Source organism: Hippichthys cyanospilos, chromosome 10 (assembly GCF_059441005.1).
Source record: "Hippichthys cyanospilos isolate Australia breed blue-spotted pipefish chromosome 10, RoL_Hcya_1.0, whole genome shotgun sequence".
In the NCBI taxonomy this organism is placed as follows: domain Eukaryota; kingdom Metazoa; phylum Chordata; class Actinopteri; order Syngnathiformes; family Syngnathidae; genus Hippichthys; species Hippichthys cyanospilos.
In genome coordinates, this window is record NC_142378.1 from 1,395,232 (window position 1) to 1,415,054 (window position 19,823).

Sequence of the window (19,823 nt, forward strand, 5' to 3'; positions counted from 1 at the left end):
GGGGCAGAAGAACAACCGCCACGAACGTACGCCAACATCCCGGAAATCACAAACTGACTTAACTGCAGTAAGTGACATTTCCTGTTGTATGCTTATCATTACCTAATTGATAGACTTAACAAGTTCACTATTTGTTTAAATCTTGATATAACAAAGAATTTCATTCATGAGTATTTTTTGAGTTACAACACAAAGTTATTTATTCACATTTCTTTAAGAAAATGCAAGCTTTTGAATGACCAAGCACATAAAGGATACACATATAATATTACCAAATACAATATAACACTCAGATAATTTCAAATAAAATCTTATGTATATGTTCATTGTAGACAAACCGTTTTCTGATTATTTAATGTGCTGTAACATTGACATGCAGTTAAACCCGAAAAATTAGTAATTTAAGTCACAATTTTTGCAACACTTAAACCGAATATATATATATATATATATATATATATATATATATATATATATATATATATATATATATATATATATATATATATATATATATATATATATTCTATTTCAAATTATTAATATATTTAACTTTAATATTTAAATGTATATCCTTTTAATGTTTTGAAAGTTGAATATGAATACAAATCGAAATAATGCAAGTACATTAATGAAAAAAAATCAAACAAGTACAGTACCGAGTAAATAAAAAAAAGAAGCATGAATCGTCTAGCAATGACGATTCCAAAGCACAAGGGGGCGACATTTGCCACGGGTACCATTTCTGCGCCTTTTGCTGATTGTGTTGAATGAGGATTTTTTTAAGTGACCACAACAAAACTAAATAGAGTCTTCACTTCGCTTTAAATTTGCTTAAATAACGAAAATAGTGGTTAACTTGCCACATAATCCCTCCGGAGAACCATGTCTAAATTTGTCGTAAAACCTGTTCGCATGTCACCGCGAACTTTGACCCAGTTTAAGAAACACGCGATTGTGGCAAGATTAACAATAATGAACACACCTCCTGCGGTTGTTGGGAAGCATAAAATCTGAGCAAAAAAAACTTTTTTTAAATTTACCGACATTATTTGTAAACACGTTAATCCCTCCCGTCCATCACGGCTAATTTGAGGCGAGGATGAGGAGGGAGGTGGTCAAACAGGGCTAGCGAGACAAGACGCCATATTACAGCCAATAAGAGGCCGAGTTGGTCCGCCGCAGCCAATCAGAAAGAGCCGTAGGTTGCGCACTTACTTTGTTGGACGGGCCTGGGGGCCGTGGACGGGACGAGTAGTCCCATCGTTACGATCCCAAAGTTTTAGCAGCTCTTTTCGACACAAGCCCGCGGTAAGTGTATTTTTTTCCTTAAAACGAAGTAATTTTCATTTGTGCTGCGCCACGTTTATGTCATCGCCAAGTTTGCTAAAATCTCGCGAGTTCGAGCTCACTTCTGGAGCCGAAAAAAAAAACATCGCCACGTTAAACTTTTCCCCCCCCTTGTTCGAATGGGGCATTTAACTCGTTTGGCTCGTTTTTTAAACTATGACCTTTGGGACTGTGATAAGGCGGAGCCCTTTTAAAATCCAATATTTGTGTATGCCTAAGCTTCAGAGGGACATGCACCTTTTAATCGTTTACGCTTACTTGTTTTTGACGTGAGAGTTCCAATCAAAATAGAAGGCCATATTGTAAAACGGTGCATTATGACTTATCTTGGGCAATTCAATTTCACCCATTGCATGCTAGTAAATGTAAAAATAAAGAAATAAAAAAATACAATGGAGATTTGATTCATTGTGAATGTACCTGAAAGATGAATGACAAAGATTGTGAGCCACATAATCATGACATTTTTTCTGGGGTTAGGGGCCTAACAAAGGTACCGATTTCAAAAATCATGTTTCTAATTGCCTGTGTTGATAGTTTAAAGCCAAAACATACTCTCAGCTATGCTCGGTACAACAATACAACAATACAGTGATTTATGGAATTATTTACTTATGGAAAATGCATCAGGCCACTGAACACATTGTCTTTCAATTAGCTTTTTTTTTTTGCTCACCATTTTCCTCCTAATTGCAACGCTCTGTATATTTTCATTTGAGTACTCGCAGACGCTGAGTCGCGATACTGTACTTGGAAATGGCATAATATCCTGGATTGTGATGAAAAATGCGTTTTATCTATCCAAATGCTGTTCAAAAATATAAATTTACGTCGAGAGATATAGTATAGATATATAGTATAGACTTAAGTTAGTATTGCTTTCAAATCCGACTCGCTTTAGCGCTACTGGGGTACCATTAGCATTACTATACATTACTACAACTCGAAAATGAGAAAACGAGTTATGCGTGCTGTGGGAAAAAAGTTGCGTTGTAAATATTGGCACAGGCCACCTTTGTTAAGGTCTTTTCTCACGATTCTCTCGTTTTCCTTCATTTCCCAAAGGATCTGCTTGGGCGCAGACATGGGGGAAATCGAGGGCTCCTACCGGGTCCTGCAGACCCCGGGCACGAGATTGGGCGCCCAGTTCAACCCGGGCATCAGCACATTGGAGCCAGGCCAGAGCCTCGGCACCAATGTGGTTGTAGTCGGAGGGAGCCCCTCGGCCAAGGGTCCCGGTAGGGGGCTTCAGGTCCGTGTTCAGGGACTGGACGAGGCACAGGAGTTCTACGATTTAGACGTGAGTGTTTATTCCACCTTCCTTGCACGCTGGGATAAGTCTGCTGTTAGTTAGCTGGGCACAGCGGGGCCACATTTGACCCGGTTTGTATGTTGGTGACAGATGCAATGTGGCTTTGCCGCGAAAATCCCTTCCTCTCTGTCTTATGCTGTCTTATTTACCACTGCTCCACTCTTGAAGTTGGATGAACTTGCCTCTAGAAGGATATTAAACATTTTTAAGCAGTTTACAGCAGTAGAAAGTTTAGATTTAGTTTATTATTTTAGTTGATATTTGACCATATGCTCAAAGCTCAGCTCAAAACCAATTTTGTATTTCTTGCGCACATATGTCATTTTGAGTAAACAGTGAGTGGAAAATGTGTTCTAACATTTCTTAATTGTATATACAAATAATGTTATGTTTAATATTTTGTATAATAATAATAATGTCTACAATAGACCAAATATTCAATTTTTGCTGCTGAAAATGGCCAAATAAGGTTCGTATCCTTTTAAGTTTGAGGTATTTTCATTGCTGAGGACATCAGTTCTTCTGATAGGGTAAATGATTGGGTGTATTGTGTTCTCAATCTAATGACGATTTTAGTATCTGTAAATCCAATTGGGATTTTTGCTGTGTAATGATTAGATCTAACATAATCAATGCTGGGTCATGTTTACAACACAATGCCCGCTCAGCTTTTTTTCTGCCCCCCACCTCATTTGTTTAATAACAATCTAGTGACAATAATCAAATAGGATTTGCATAGTTCCTTATGTATGTAAGCAAAAATATTCATAGAAAAAAAGATCTTTGTACTACTTCTGATACAACCTTAGAAACTTTGTCCTTTTCACACGGATATTATGTGACTTGGAGGACCTGTTGCTGTCTGAAAGTGTGCACAGTTGTGCTTGATTCTGTGTGAAAGGCATAAGCCCAAAAATGCTATGTCTTCTGTTCTGACTCTAAGGTCTACATTTTGTAGGATCTTTTTCAAATCAATATTTATTCTGGTTAGTGTAGACCTGGGCAATACGGGCCGTAAATAAAATCCCCAGCCCCCTCAATTCTGCGCAAAAAGCTCAGACACCAATAACGAGTGCTGACTTCATATCTGACTGCATACCTTTCTTCAATGCCGCAATTAAATAAACAGCCACTTTTGTAAACACATCTTGTAAACCACCCATGCAGAAATCTGCCACTTGTGCAAAACTTCAATTTCACAATTGATCTCATTTTCAATTTTTCCATTTTTTACTTTACAGTAATTAATTTGATTTATTGTTCAACTCCAGATCAGTTTGTTACAGTCAATTACTCTAAAAGTTCCAAGCTTTTTGGTCCAGTTTTGCTGAAAACGACTATAAAGGGAAGTCGCCAATGATGTGCTTTCCTGTTGGCTCAGTCGGCCCGCCAACTCGCCGCACTAGTCATTCACATAGGAAGCAATAAGGAAGCCAATAGAAATGAGCCTCTTTCCTGTCTTTTTAAGTCAAGCCGGTGTTAAATCACCGGTGTGAAAGAAGCATTCAAGACTCGCTGATGACGTTGTGTAATTAAATACTGCACCCTAATAAATCCTCAAATAGCCTCAGCAGTTTGGATTCTGTGGCGCACTGCTGAGACGATCGTTTTTATAATCTAAGGTGCCATATGTTGTCTCAAACCCAGTAACTAATAGTCAAATTTAATTTGTTTCGAAGTGGGCCTGTGCAGAGTTGAAGGATGTTGCTTGAGACTTGAGATGGATTTGAACCATCTTCAACTTGCATGCTCTATGATATGTTGAAAAGAGTACAGTGAATACAAGTTCCAAATGCATTCTTTTGTAATAAATTGGAATTTCAAGTGAAAACTGATTGTTATCATGTTTGGTCTGCTACAGGCTTCACTCTTAATTAAACTTCCGGCCACCGCTAAAATAACCGCGGCTCTCTGTGAGACTACAGTCAAAGGGATGCGAAAGGAAGGGATAACTGTACAGTTACTGTATAAGGTTTATTAATTTAAAATATAAGTAAAAATGTGTACCACAGTAGTTCCACATCCGAGGAGTGCACGTGGCAAGTGCATTTCTAGTTGACTTTCTGTCGTTCTGGCATGCAGGAAACCTTCACAGCACGTCTCTATGCAATATAGCTTTTTTTTTTTTTTTTAATGAAAATATTTTATGTTAGATATAGAGGGGCGTAAATTAGTGAGGGATCACTGTATTTCTGTTTATTATCTGCGTCTGAAAGATATTTTATTTTGAAAACCCATTTATTTTTAAAATTGTCCGGGCTCTCTTTCGTTTCGGTCATTTTAGCCGCAAAAGTTCTCTCACAAAGAAATAAAATGAGTAAGATGCCTTAAGGAAATGGAAATGGCCCAGTCAAGAGACAGGTGACGAGCATACACCCTAAAAAATAAAAATTTAACAGGCAATACTGTGAGTCTTCCTTGAAATAGTGATATTTCGTGCTGAGGACTTCGAGCTCTACTTTCCAGCTAAAAAGGACCCTCAAACAGACAAGAAATGGATTCTTGACCTATTTGTTACCAAGCCAGATGAGCTCGCAAATGGCGGCAGCCTTAAAAATATGTTTGAGACTCCCGACATCGCATTTGTATGATAAGAGAAACAAGCTGAGGGCTCCCATTAATTTGGCATTAATGGTGAGTTTTTAATTTATGTGCACTCTATAGTCGCCATGCAATAAAATTCTCAAGCGTTGACCGGTCTGTGGTGATTAAAAGGTCGGGGACCCCTGCTGTATCCCCTTTTGAGTTGCCTTCCCGGCATCAGGTGCAAACGGTAGAGCCAGCATTCATTTTCACCTAGCGGAATGTTTACACAGCTGTTGCAGCTTTGTATCTGATAACGAGATGCGCATTGATGTCCGCAACGAATGCTTTTGACACACGGTCGGCGTGGGCAGTGAGTGAGGTGTTAAACTTCACACTCTGCCGTCCCGTTATCCCCTTTCGCACTTTTGGCATTCTGTAATATTTAATCAATGCTGTAATATGTAATATTACAGCGTTAATTGTAATATTTAATTAACGCTGGCAAATTCTCGGTTTATGGTCTGCTCTGTGTTAATTGAACAGAAATAGCAGTAGTGATACTGCAGTTTTTTTTTTCACTCCTGTGGGATTACCATCAGCTATGGATATGAATCTTTTGGATTTCTTTGTTTAAAATCAATCGCAAAGCTCAGGATTTCAGATTCTCAATAGTAAATATTATCTAATTGCATCCAATGAAACGATACGTACCGTGTTATGTTTGTGTTAAGTTCAATTTTTTCTGCTTCAAATAATTGAAAACATTTATGTAAAATATTTAAAGTCTGATCTCCTGAATAAAAACAGATTGAGTATTAAAATTGAATAAAAAGATGGACCTAAAAACGATGACATTTTCTCAAGTTAAAAAAAATAATAAAGGAATAGAAACTAATGTTTTTTTTTATATCCAATTTATTGATTAATCGATGATAAAAATAATCATTAGTTGATTAGTAATGAGCCCTATCGGCTTGTATTATAAGCCCCTTTACCTGCATTGCTGTAAAGGTAAAGTCCGCGATTATTTGGCTGTGCCTTTTAGGTTAAAGATAAATCAAAACATCACGGTATTTTTAGTGTCCTTTCTAAATATCGTGAGACAGTGACTTTTGCTTTCCACATAAAATGGTCTGGGCTATCATCACACTCTGGCTTCCTGCTAACATACTGGTCCTTAAAACATATTTAGCAAGGAAACGTTTGAGAAAGCAAAATGAACGTTGGGATGTGTGACCCTATCCAGCAGGATGTAATCTTCCAAGAAACAAGATGGTTTCCGAGTGCCTTTCTTCATTCAGTGCGAGGCGTAGGGAGCCAGTCTTGTCTCTTTTGTATGGAAGCGCTGTTAGCCAATAGCGACGTTTTTATGTATGATTGACTTCCAGCAGAACTTGTTCCAAATGTTTATTTCTTGGGCCGAGGGCAGCTGCAGCTCTTTTTTTAATTCCAGGATTGTGCCCTTTTCCTGTACACTGTGTACAAGAATAGACATCAAATTGCAGTGGTGAATGTTTGAAATGGTTGCGGCCTTTCAAGCGACCGCCCTCCCTCGCACATCTCGTCGTCGTCTGGCTCGCAGTCCGTGTGAAACCATGCGCAGGCCGCACTCTCAAGCCGTCCGGCCTTGCCTGCTGTGTTCATTTCATTTTTAATGTCACTTTATGCTTTCTGTAAAATGATGTTATCAGTTTTTATGCATCGTTCTTCTGCTTGAGTTGTTGGGAGATGGATTTAAAAGTCAGTCGCACCCTAAAGTGGACACCGATTGGCTGTTATTGTGTTTGACGTAAACTGATAGGTTCCTAGTGCGAGGGCGGAAGGAATACGTGAAAATGGAAGAGCACGCGAGAGTTGTCGGTCCAATTACACAGTCTTTGTGATTGGTTGTTTCCCACAGAAGCAGCTCAAGTTTAGCCTACCGCATAAATGCAAAGCACCCATAGCTAACAGCGGCAACAAAGATGCTCACGCCCAGGTTCAAGCCTGTTTTATTTTGTTAATTTTGAATTATTTCGCGATACACAAAAGAATACAGCACGGTTCCTTCTAGTAATCAAAACTAAATCTGTTACCCATTTGAGGGGGGAACGCTGGCAAGTGTCTGCAAAGGTCAGGGCTCGTTTGTTCTCCTTCGGGGTTAGTTCAAGGTCGGCAGAGGTCGCTACAAGGTCACCATAAGGACACAAGAGGTCACCAAACATTGTCAGAAGGAAATTTTGAGGGGAACATGCAACAAGAGCAAAACCAGTACTGGTTAAAGGGTTTTGCTCAGAACCTCCCAGTTAAGAGTCTTAAATAGATCAATTAATTAAAAAAAGATTAATCATTATTTTTAATCTCTTCACAATAATATGAAATTGATGCTCCCTGAATTTTAATAATAATAATAAAAAAAAATCCTGTACATAACCTATGAGCGTAGATGGTGGGAGGCCCTAAGGACAAAAAAAAAACATTTTTATGGATTAGTACAGCATAATGACATAGCCCACATTTGCTTGCGTGGTGGTTCTCGCACGAGGCCCCTCCCACCACCGTTTCAGGAGAAAGCCCGGCCTTGTGGTCGCCGAAACACAGGCTCCTTTGATGCGGCTTGTAGCCGTGCCCCTCCGCTCCGCCGGGCCTTGGCTCGCATGCGGAGCCTCGCCGCGTACAGACGGCGCTGCATTCATTAGATGTGGACGGGCCCTGCTTTTAGCCAAACAAGCGCATAAATAGCAAGGTTGACAACCGCAAGGCATGCGCAAGGAAGAGGAGGAGGCAGTGCAAAGTTTGAGCCGGTTGGCAGGGGGAGGGGGACGCAAGCGAAGTTTGGGTCAGGAATTTTAACCACATGGAGGGAATGAGTTACGGTGATGTTGCGGATTATGCAACGGCTATAACGTTATATGCGCAGCTGCTTTTAAAGGAGAAGTCCAAGTCAAACATTTTCTAGACTAAAACATGTTCTATGCACCCCCTATTAGTCGAAACACGTTATTCTGGTAAATATTGCGTTTGCGGATTATGATCTCAGCTGCAAAAATCACCCGTTTTTAAACCGGTTCAAGTGGCGGTCATTTCTCCCACTTTCTGTCGAGTGAAAATGATATCACGCTTTCTTAGGACTCAGACGACCATTCACCGCTAGCGCATGAAAATTAAAATATTGTTTTTTTAATCCTTTTCATGTGATAATTGACAGATTTCACAAGTATGAAAATTATTGTTCGTTTCATTCTCTGGAAAGTTGTAAGCATTTGAGTTGCGGAGATGTGCCGTAGACAATCTGGTGACAATATCAGGAATATTTATGATAAGATTTTGAATTTAGTGTTGAGATTCATTGCCAACAGTAAGGTTGGCAAATGGGGGGGGGTTATTTGGTTGCAGTGGAATCTGCCACCCCTTGGCACCCTGTAAAACCACCCTAATTATTTTTATTTATTTTTTAACTCTCATTAGATTGTGCAAACTGTCAAATATGGACTACGAGAAGGTCGGGCCTGATCCAGGTCAAACAGGTGCACTGAGCAGACTAGCATCTGATCCTGATTACTGCGTGTTCTCACATGTGTCCCAAACACCTGCGTTTGTAAATTAAATGTGCGCGGTGGTTGTTAAACTGACTAAAAATAATGAGGAATGTGCAGTTAACTCTTAATGGGTCGTTGATGGAAGATCCAACCCGGTTAGAAGACCCCATCTAGACATGGCATCGCCCGGTCCCACAGCTGCTCGGCCCTAATCCGCGTTCGCCACTTTCTCTGAATGTGATTGCGTGACCCCCTAACCCGCCTTAGCGCTCGACCTCTGAGATCGACCGATCGCCGACAACGTCACCGCGCGGCGGATTTGCGCAAAATTACAAATGCCAGATGTGCTTTTTAGGTCGTATCCCACGCATTCGTTTGCGGTTTAACTTGGATTGTTGATTAACTTTTGACTTTTTACACTGAAACTTGTTTGGTGGGGATATTGACCCAACTATCATATCGATATCGATAAACTGCGCTACAAGTGATGAAGAAATGATGCTCAGTTTTCAGTATATTACGTGTCTGTTTTGAAACGTCTTATCATAATATTTCTTCTTTTTTTTTCTTATTTAAATCACTTGTCTCGAGTGGCTTTTGTGTCATGGTTTTTGTCAAAAAATGTTTGTTTGTTGAAAAAAAAAGTTTTATATGTATTTATGTGAATTTGTATATTCTAATAATTTCCTTTTTTTTAGTCATTGTTAATATATATGCCATAGATTTATTGATTTATTTTGCAAACATAGCCCAATATATCACAATATGTTTCACAATACGCTTTTGATGTGTTAAGACCCAATATCTAGCACTAATGGATGGGTATGCGCCAGTATACTAGGTTGCGATTATTGATATCGGAAGTGAATTAATTGTATCGGGGCACCCCAAACCTATCAATACACTAGTGCAAATTGCCTGAGATCAGGTCTTTTTTTAGCTTTGCAGAATGTTGTAACGCGAGACAAAACGCCTCTGAACGTTCCTCCGGTTTGCACCATGTCTGGATTGTGAGTTGAGTCAAAGATGATTCATGGAAAATATGTCATAGAAGACTTTATTATTTGGTTTGGGACGGAGTGAAACAAGACACTGAAAAGTTATAGAAAATGAGTTTTACATCACTTATTAGCTGTTGTCACTTGTAATCAACAGTATTTTTTTTAATGGTTTAAACTACATGACATCTCAAGATAACTTGGGCTACTTTTTACTATTCTGGGCCACTTTCTTTAAAAAAAACAAAACAAAAAAAACGTCTTTTTTTTCAAAATACTATTTTACATTACAACCAGATGTCTAAGGCTATAATTTTGCCGGCTACATGTCCAAACCTCAAGTGACGTGTGTGCCGACTACGTAGTAATTAGTTAGTTGGCTCCGAGAAAGTAAAGCCCGAAGAGGAGTGGCCAGGAGCCACTTTTGGCTATGCTTCCTGCTTGCGTTTGTCATTATTTACTCGCTTGTCAAAGTGAGGGGAGATAAAATGATGGGAATGGACGCAGGGAACGTTTACAAATGCAGACAGTGTTTATTATCTTGCTGGGATATATTATGAAAATTGACTGTTTAATAGCTCTTATACAAATACTTTGCTCTTTGTAGTGCCCGCCCACCCATCAAGTGTGAAATGACTCGACAAAATAAATGAATTGCTCAAATTGTCAGTGAGTGAGCTATCAAATTTCGCTCACTTATGTCACATGCCAGACGATATACTTAATCCTCTAGCCACACGTTTTTTCTTCCCATTAAATGTTCTCAGTTTGGAGAAGATCTACACCCACTTATAACTTCAAACAAGAGTTCAGACCTCCGCCAAGGCTCGACACCAAATTATTCACCCACCAACACACTCATGCATGTTCTCATTGAAAGTCTGCATGAAAGAATTACAGAATTGTTCCAGATTGTCAAGTATCTCTTGAGAATCGCATCATTTTAAGTGGCCCAGCATGCTCTATTAGGTTTAGATCGGATTCAGGCTAATCTAAAACCTTTTCTATTGAAGCTGTTGTTGATTTTGGATGAAAGCTTGTGCCACTAAGTTCCCTTCATCAGACATGATGAATGATTGTTATTGTTCTGTTGACGCAAGGATGAGATTATTAGGAATAATATTTGTCTTTGTTTTTTTCACTCCTTGTTCTTTCAGCCAAGAGCTTTCGGGCAGGATCTTCTCTCCGAGGTGTTTCTGCGAGGCAACCTCATCGAAAGTGATTACTTTGGGCTGGAGTTTCAGAACATGCAGATGAACTGGGTGTGTAGATCTGTCAACACACGCACAAGAATTAAAAAAAAAAAAAAAAAGTCAAAGGCAAACGGCATATCAAAGCCTCCAAAGATGACAGTTTGGTGATAAGAAGTAATATCAAGAATTTATTTTAGGCACGATCAATACCACTTTTTGTCAGATCTTATACAAGTATGAGTACTTAACATTTCAGTCGTCACTGATACCGATACCAGGTACCGATACCACTAGTAGTTTTGATACCTAAAATCTAATGGTAGATAATTTTAAAGAAAAAACTATATACTGTATTTATATGCTCCATGTACTCTTGTTAGCTGCTAGCACCAATGCCTAATATCTAGCAGTGTTTTCAAGTCCTGAATCAACAATGAATATGATTTCTTTTATTTTTTAAATCATTCAATGCCAGGGACGTACTTTCACGTCCTTTTTTAAAATCGGACGTTTAATCCCAGATACTTAAGTATTAAATTGATACTTAAGTACATTAACGACATTAATTTCCAGAAATTTGAGTATTTAATCGAAACTTTAAATATCTGGGATTGAATGTCCGGACTCAACGTGAAAATACGTTCCTGGCATTGAATGTGTTGCGGTGGTGGGATGTGATGACAATACTGAAGTCAGGAGGATGATTCAAGCTAGCTGCTAAGCAAACCACAACTGCATATAGCACGTTAGCACGTCCGCCTCACAGTTAACGGACCCCAGTTCAGTTCCAGCCGGCTCCGGCCTTCCTGTGTGGAGTTGCATGTTCTCCCCGCGCCCGCACGCACACGCATGGCACTTGCATTGAACAAGGTGTGATTGGGCGCGTGAACCGTACCAAGCGTACCGATACCTTGAAATAAGGTAGAGTATCGGCCCGATACCAGTACATTATCTGGTATCGTACTCGACCATCCCTAATTTATACCGCAAAGTGGCACGTTGAAAGTTTTGTGTCAAAAAATAATCCCGGCTGGTGGTCATCTAAAAGTCAACTGTCTGTTGGTGTCCATTCAGATTTGGCTGGAGCCCACCAAACTCATTGTGAAGCAAGTCCGAAGTAAGTTGGAATAACATTAATATGAACTTAATAACACCGGATATAGTGTAATCTAATGTTTTGTTTGTTCTTCAGGACCGGCAAATTCTCTGTTTAGACTGGCTGTGAAATTCTTCCCCCCAGACCCTGGTCAGCTGCAGGAGGAGTTCACCAGGTCCTAAATCGCAAACTAACAAATCACAACAACGAACAAGCCAAATGTGGACTTGTCTTAGGATCGTACACATAACCCGATGCTGCTTATTTTGACGCTAAACCTGTCTTTTGTTATCCTTTTCTTTTTTTTGCTAGGTATTTGTTCTCCCTGCAGATGAAAAGGGATTTGATGGAGGGACGCTTGATCTGCACGGAAAACACCGGAGCCCTCCTCGCCTCTCACCTCGTCCAATGTACACTTTCAAAACATTTGGTTGTCATTAAAATAGGCATGAAGACGGAATGCAAGTCGAGAATTCAATTTCTGTAGGAACGCTGAAATGTTATGCGTTTAATTGACCTGCTTTGAAATTTGGAAAATCTACCTCATTTAAAAAAAATGGAATAATTTTGCCTTTTCATCCCCAGCCGAGATTGGTGATTACGACGCAGCTGCCGACCGAGACTTCCTGATGAACAATAAGCTGCTGCCCTACCAAGAAAAGGTCCTGGAGACCATTATAGACTTCCACCGCAGACACCTGTAAGTCTTTGCCTGCTTAGGGTTATTTATTTCAACAATAATTTCTGTTTTGGTTTTTTTTTTTTTTTTTTTTTTTAACTTTTTAACATGTTTCAACCTGATTTTGTATGTTCATCACTTTTCCCACCGACGTTTATGTCCAACAGTGCCTCTTTTCAAGACTGTGCACCAGTTTGTTAATCTCTCGCTTCGCTCGCCAGAGTGGACGTACAAACGTCCTAATCCCCCGTCCTCCTCTGTCTCCCTCTCTGTCCTCGCTCCATTAGCCTTAAGGCCAGTAGGGCAGCAGGGGAGGGACCTAAGGAGATTGAACTGCTTAACGGCTCACCCAAATTAGAATGCGGTGATGATTGGATGGATATGTCCTCCTAATATGCTTTTAATCACTTCTCTTTTTTTTAGTTTTGTCACGGCGTTCAAATCCTGGAAGTTGAAATTGTTTTAAATTGGGTGGAGCTCACATAAAGTCACGATAAGTTTAGTGAACTCCTGTGTTATAGTGTGGATTGTGACCAAGTAGATAAGTGAGTATCGCCCTAAAAGAAATCCGGGGCTTGGAAATAACATGCAATAACACCACTTTCATCTATTGACCTAGAATCAAACTCAAAGTTGACCATTTTTTTCCAATCTCAGTTGTCGAAATCCAGTCCTCGACGGCCGGTATCCTGCATGTTTTCCAGGTTTCTTTCCCGAACACACCTGATTCAAATGATTAGCTAATTAGCGAGCTCTACAGGAGCTTGAAAATGAGCCTAATTGTTTGATTCAGGTGTGTTTGAGAGAGAAGGTTCAAAAACAAGCAAGATACTGGCCCTCGAGGACTAGTGTTTGACACTTGTGTCAAAAACAAAAGTGTCTCAAGGTATGAACCTTGCTGGACTCCGTTTATGATTATTAGCCAGTTTGATAAATGCAAGCGTGTGTGAAAATTTTTTTCTGTCGATCCCTTTAGCGGCCAGACCCCCGCCGAATCCGACTTCCAAATCTTAGAGATCGCTCGCAAGCTGGAGATGTACGGCGTGCGCTTCCATCCGGCGGCCGACCGGGAAGGCACCAAGATCAACCTGGCCGTGGCTCACATGGGCCTTCAAGTCTTTCAGGTGATCTTCCGTTCACTCACGATGTTTGATTACGGCAAGACTCCTGCCTGAATACACGCGGGTTTATTTTTCAGGGCCACACCAAAATTAACACCTTCAACTGGTCCAAGATTCGCAAGCTGAGCTTCAAGAGGAAGCGCTTCTTGATTAAGCTCCACCCGGAGGTCCATGTAAGTAAGAAAGCTCCTAGATGATTGATAACAAGGTCAGATGTCATGGATTTAATCTGTTGTGCTTCCAGGGCCCACATCAAGACACGCTCGAGTTCATGATGGGCAGCAGGGACCAGTGCAAAATCTTCTGGAAGATCTGCGTGGAATATCACTCCTTTTTCCGTCTCTTTGACCAACCCCAACCAAAACCCAAGACCATACTTTTCACCAGGGGCTCTTCATTCCGATACAGGTGAGCTTGGATGGTTTTACTTAGGGTGTATAATAATAGTTATAATTTAATATAAATAAATAGTTAAATCATTAAAAAATAAATAAATACATTTATTAAACATATTAAACTGCGATGGACTTTGAAATACAGCGGCATAGGATGAATGGAAATAACTTAATTAAAGTTTAAAAATAATACTTTAATACTTTTTACCCTCAAATCTAAACCAGATAAATTGAGGCCCTGGTTAAATCCGTTTGATCCAAATTTGTGACCAAAATTTCTCTTATTGGAAATGATTTAGTTTATTTTTTAACATTTACAGATTTGTGCCTTTTTTGGTTTAGTCTTTGTTTTTTAGCGCCGCCTCTGGCCACTGTTGGTAGTGCATTGATAGTACGCTATCTTGTCTACTCCGTTAGAAGCCATTATAACATCTAGAAAGGACAGAACATTTGGTTATTCATAAAAAAATCTATATATTTTTCATTTCATTTTTTTCCTGACTTTTCAATGAAGCAACAAATGCAACCAGTTAAATAATAATTTGCAGTTGCTGGATAAAAGACGTTTAGGTAGCACTGCAAATGACCTGCCGCAGCACTTTTTTTTTTTTTTTGACCATCTAAAAATGCTTTGCGCTAGTTAGAGGGTACTTGGCTAAAAAAAAGTATTCTCAGGGGGCACATCACTGAAAAAAGGTAGAGAAGAACCACTCCTCTCAAGTATTCCGTGTACTAATAATATCCTTTGAGTACGCTGTCATTATTTGCTCGTTAACGAAAATGATACGCTACCAGCGTGAGACAGTTACGGTCCCTTCGTCGTACTAGCAAATTTAGCAATGTGCTCCTTTGCAGATTACAATGACCTACTGAGAATCAATACAAACATAAAGGAAAACATACTTGTTGAAACTGTTGTTGTTTATAATGTGATAGTATCTTAAAAAAATGGCAATAATGCTTTTTGGTCAAACAGTATATCGAACTGATATATCGAACAAGTAATCAGTTGTTATTATATTCTTTGGAAACTATTTTAATCGAGTAATCGCTTGGAGCTATTGTATCTTGAAATTGTCCAAATCATCTGATTTCAGTCTCTCAGCAGTCATTTTTATTTAGTGATTTATGTAGTCATTCATGAAATCGGACAGATTATCATTTCTAAAACAATGTCTCTCTTGTGTCCCTCTTGTTTAATTGTTGTTTAGTGTTTTTTTTTCCCACTAAACATGACTAAATATACTGTAGTTAGTTAATAAAGTAAATTCGAGAAAAGTGGTTTTAAAATCCGCTTCAATGCTAAATGAGACTATCCAAAGAATCGTCAATGCAATAATCGATTATTAAAATATTTGATAATATTTCACAGCCCTATTTCGAGTTGTCTTATCCTTTCAGCGGGCGAACACAGAAGCAGCTTGTGGATTACGTAAGGGAAAACGGAGCCAAGAGAACACCGTATCAGAGGTGTGTGTGTGTGTGTGTGTGTGTTTTTCCCCAATTTTTCATTGTTTATCAATTGATCCCACAATGTCTTGATAAAACCTCTGATATTTGGCAGGAGGAACAGTAAAATCCAAACGTCATCTCGCTCCCTCACCATAGATGTGCCAAAACAGGTCAGTTGCTTTGTTTGTCATTTGAAATTCAAGTTTTATTTGCAGTATGTAGCCATCATTTTAGGCATTCCTTCTGGCATGAGGTTCATTACGGTATCTGCCTTTACAAAGATGAAGCTGAACCTCTTCAAAATACCAAATACTGTAATTCTCCAAATATAGGATGCGCCTTAGGACACATGCTTAGTTTTAGGGGAAAATTCGGGTATTTTCTATGTTACCATTTATAGGATGCACCAACAGTTTGGCGACAATATAAAAACTTTAATAAAAACAGAATAATACTTGTTGTAAGTGAAGTATGTTTCAGATTTCCCTCACTGTCAGCGGTCAGTGAATGTTGCGCCAGTGTCCCGTCAAATGCGTTTGAATCTGTTGTTTTTTCCTTCTCCTTTCAACTCAGCTCGAGTTCAATTTGACTTTAAATACCCAGTTGCGCACCATTCGTGTTCCACCAAGTTTATGATTGTGTGTATCTGCCAAAAGACCACAAAGCATAAGCGAGTCAAATAAAATCCAAGTTCCCATATTTTCTAACCGGTGCATGCAGCTCCACACCTTGCCACTCTTAATTGAATCAGCCGGAGACATCATAACCTCTCTGTTTTCTGGATATTCTTGTGTGTGAACAAGGATGGACTCGGGCGTTGGTTCAGCCTGCTCGCTTCTTTTATTGAAAACAATCCTGTAACAATCTCAGCTAACACAACCTGCTGTTAGCTGCAACAGCCAACTGACATCCACCCTTTAGCTTGTACCATTACGGTAATTATTCTAAGTAAGAATAAAGAGTTAAAAAATATATCTAATCTTTGTTACCGTTTATGTGACACACCCATACTTTTGGCCTTCATTTTTGGGGAAAAAGTGCATCTTATATTTGGTGAATTATGGCTTTTTGAACTGTTCCAGTTTGCCTGTTATCTGTTATTTGACATCTAGTCCAAACAGAACCGTATTACCTTCAAGGTACCGGCAGAATTCCATTGAATCCTATGATTGCGTATCCGCTATGTATCTTAAGTTCATCGAGTCGTTTGTTGTGGTCGCAGAGCTCGTCGTTCAACGAGCGCCTCCGGACGCCGTGCTCCCCTCCCGCTTCCTCGGTGCCCTTCCACTCGTCGCACATCTCCAACGTCAGCCCTCGGAAGGACCTCTCAGCTCACCGCCACCAACAGCAGCCGCCTTCGCCCGCCATGCCGCCCTCGCCGGCGTCCCCTCAACAGCCGCAGCAGCCTCACAAGGAAGACGTCGTCAACGGCGCCAATCCCCCGACTCACTACTCTTTCCCAGGTGCTCCCACCACCGCTCGCTTCAGCCCCGCGTTTGTGTGTGTAGAAGGTGGCCCCCCGCAATCACAGGCGCTCAAAAGTGAGAATAGTAAACCTTTTGGTAGACGGGCAGGCAGGAAGGGGGTTCTATCTCCGGAGGCTTTCGAGGCCGAGCTCTTGCGCACCAAACAAATGTTCTCGCCGCTGCGTATCACGGAGGAGTTTATAGACGACGATCCCACGCAAATGTCCTTCTACGGGGGCGGGGTCGAGGCCTACCCGTACGAGCGCGACGAAGACGCGGAGGAGTTCGATTGCGAACGCGATCCGATTAAGAACGGGCTCTTCAGCGTGGGTATCGAAGACCTGAACGGCAGCGCGAACCCCTTCCCCGACGGCATCGCGGGTCATTCCGAGACCAGCTCCTTGCTCATCAACCGATCCGAGTGCAGCTCCATGGATAATCTGGGGCTCAGTTCTGCGGGCGAGTCGGCGTCGGCCGCTCAGGACTCGGCCTCGTCGCTGCGCCTGCCGGGCTCCGACGTTCAGTCGGAGGCCAGCTCCATGGTCAACTTCCCGGCGTGCTCCGTGCGCTCCGAGGGCAGCTCGGCCGTGCAGTTCAGCGACTTGGTAGAGCAGCTGGAGCAGCTCAGCTACCCGCCCACCGCTACCGAGGGATCCGGTAACGGCAGTTCCGACTCGGACTCGGACTGGGGCTCGGACGGCGTCCTGCCGCCGGAGCAGAATCTGTTTTACAGCAACTCGCTCGCGGGGAATGCTGGGATTGAGGACTTCCTGATTCAGTGCCATAACCTCCAGGCTCTGGCCCTCGCAGACCCCCCTGGACATGCGCAAATTTAGTTCAAGTCCGACAAGCCACCAAAACCAGGTCACCTTGACCATTAGTTTACACGCGCTCTTTTGGAGAATACAAACGGGTCTCAACACCCGCAACCTTTAGGAACCTTTAGATCTTGGCACTTGTACGTCGCCGGCCGCACTAAAAGGAGTTCAGTCCAGTGCCTCACGTTCCGCCAAACGTTCCTGGACCTCTGGAGAGTACTCGATACCAATGGTCTTCTTTTGGCCCTGGAACTAAATTACACCAAAATAGGAACCCAAAACGGTGCTTTCTAGTTTACAAAAAATCTTTTTTTGGTTTCTGAGAATACAAAAGTTGCTACCTGAAGTTCTTGTCTCGAGTTTATAGTTCTCAGAACTAAATCCAGACAATCGTAACAATCCAATGTTCCACTACACCCAAAGTTTGCTATCGGCACTTGCAGATCTACCTATGCAAACTTTGTGGTTCTTCTGTTTAGACCCTGAGAAAAACTCAGCTTTGGCCAATACAGTTTACCCATTAAATACTGAATAGGGCTCAAAAGCTGCATCTTCACCTGATGTTCGTGGAACCTTTAGTAATGGCACTTGAAATGGAAATAAAAATGGTTCCAGCAGTCTCCTACCCCCAATAGTTCCTGGTACCACCCTTCCCTAGAAGGGTCTTCATGATTATTGCCTATGTGACTAAAGAACTAAACTTAAAGTGCCGGTCGAGTTTTTGGTGACCGTGGCGCTTGCTGACATGTGCTAATTTTTGGGACCATATAGATGAAAGAGTATTTAGTGCTCAGCCTTCTTGGGGAAGGATTTGTGCCAAATCCTGGCCTGGTATACGTGTTACAGCATGTTGATGTCATTTAGACTTTTTTTTTTTTAACTGAAGTAACATCACATTGATAATGGCAGCGCCCACCATTTTCTTATACTTAACTACCACATTTTTCGAGCGTAACTAAAATCCACATTGGGCGGAATCCTCTCATGACTCAATTCCTTAATTTCAGGAATGAAAAGAATTCATGTTAAATTTCAAAAAATATATACAGTATATCTTATTGCTCGTGCTGGTCTTGTAAGTTATTTTGCTACCATTTAAAGTTTACCTTCGTGTCTGACCGACGCAATCAGAGCTGTCTGTTTTTCGCAAAACAAACGTATCCAAGCGAACTGTTTTATATCGTCTTCAAAAAATTGTGCGGGCGCAGTTTATCGACATAAGTCCAAGAGAGTTAATAGATTAGTTTGAACTGTTTCTGCACTTTGAGGCAATTGTTTGAAACTAACAGCCAACATCCGAACGGATCAACAGTGCGGATCTGTGGGGGCAAAACATTAAATTTGCTATTTTAGGACAAAATGAGATTTCCGGCCCACTGTGAGCCTATAGCCATTGCGGCATAGGAATTGTATCATTGCAAAGTACTTGCGTTTGAAGGTTTATTTTTTATTTTGTTCATTTCACAACACATGCAGGAAACTATTACTTCTACGCGTTGGTTTTAAGATATGTGTATAAATATTTGTATTCCTCGCATGACTCTACTTCCTGTGGTTCGTAAATCAAGACGGTATCTTGTTGTCTTTGGTGCTTCTTCTCGATTGTGAATTTTTGAGTCTTAGGGTGGAGTTGGAAGTAATTGAAGCGACCCTTCGCTCACACCCTTGTGGCTAAAGCAGCTGTTGTTGGAGTTCGTTTACGGTGAATTTCGACCAAGGCTCAATTTGCCGCGTTGAAGAATGTCGGCTGCCGATGAGCCATTTTGTCCCTCCTGAATGTATCCGCATAGAAGACGCATTGTAGACTTAATGATGTGGCGGTTGTGGGTCACAAGCGTGTCACAAGATGTGATCTTAGGGGCCTTTTAAGGGTGTTGGCATGATTTGATTTCAGGGTTG

The 19,823-nt window shown here is 40.9% G+C and overlaps 1 protein-coding gene across 4 annotated transcripts in view; it reads left to right on the forward strand.

The window, feature by feature from the left end:
- The first annotated feature begins 1,207 nt into the window (after positions 1-1,207).
- farp2 (FERM, RhoGEF and pleckstrin domain protein 2) overlaps positions 1,208-19,823 on the forward strand; it is a 31,187-nt gene continuing 12,571 nt past the window's right edge. For all 4 annotated transcript variants that reach the window (XR_015866938.1, XM_088425282.1, XM_088425285.1 and 1 more), the window contains exons 1-13: positions 1,208-1,311; positions 2,416-2,650; positions 10,862-10,966; positions 11,972-12,014; positions 12,090-12,168; positions 12,306-12,403; positions 12,579-12,693; positions 13,649-13,796; positions 13,871-13,966; positions 14,038-14,201; positions 15,590-15,658; positions 15,753-15,810; positions 16,863-17,103. Coding sequence is in view for 3 of the 4 variants with exons in the window: in XM_088425282.1 (XP_088281408.1) it covers positions 2,435-2,650; positions 10,862-10,966; positions 11,972-12,014; positions 12,090-12,168; positions 12,306-12,403; positions 12,579-12,693; positions 13,649-13,796; positions 13,871-13,966; positions 14,038-14,201; positions 15,590-15,658; positions 15,753-15,810; positions 16,863-17,103 (1,432 nt within the window). In the remaining variant the exon portion in view is untranslated. The remainder of the gene's footprint in view (positions 1,312-2,415; positions 2,651-10,861; positions 10,967-11,971; positions 12,015-12,089; positions 12,169-12,305; positions 12,404-12,578; positions 12,694-13,648; positions 13,797-13,870; positions 13,967-14,037; positions 14,202-15,589; positions 15,659-15,752; positions 15,811-16,862; positions 17,104-19,823) is intronic.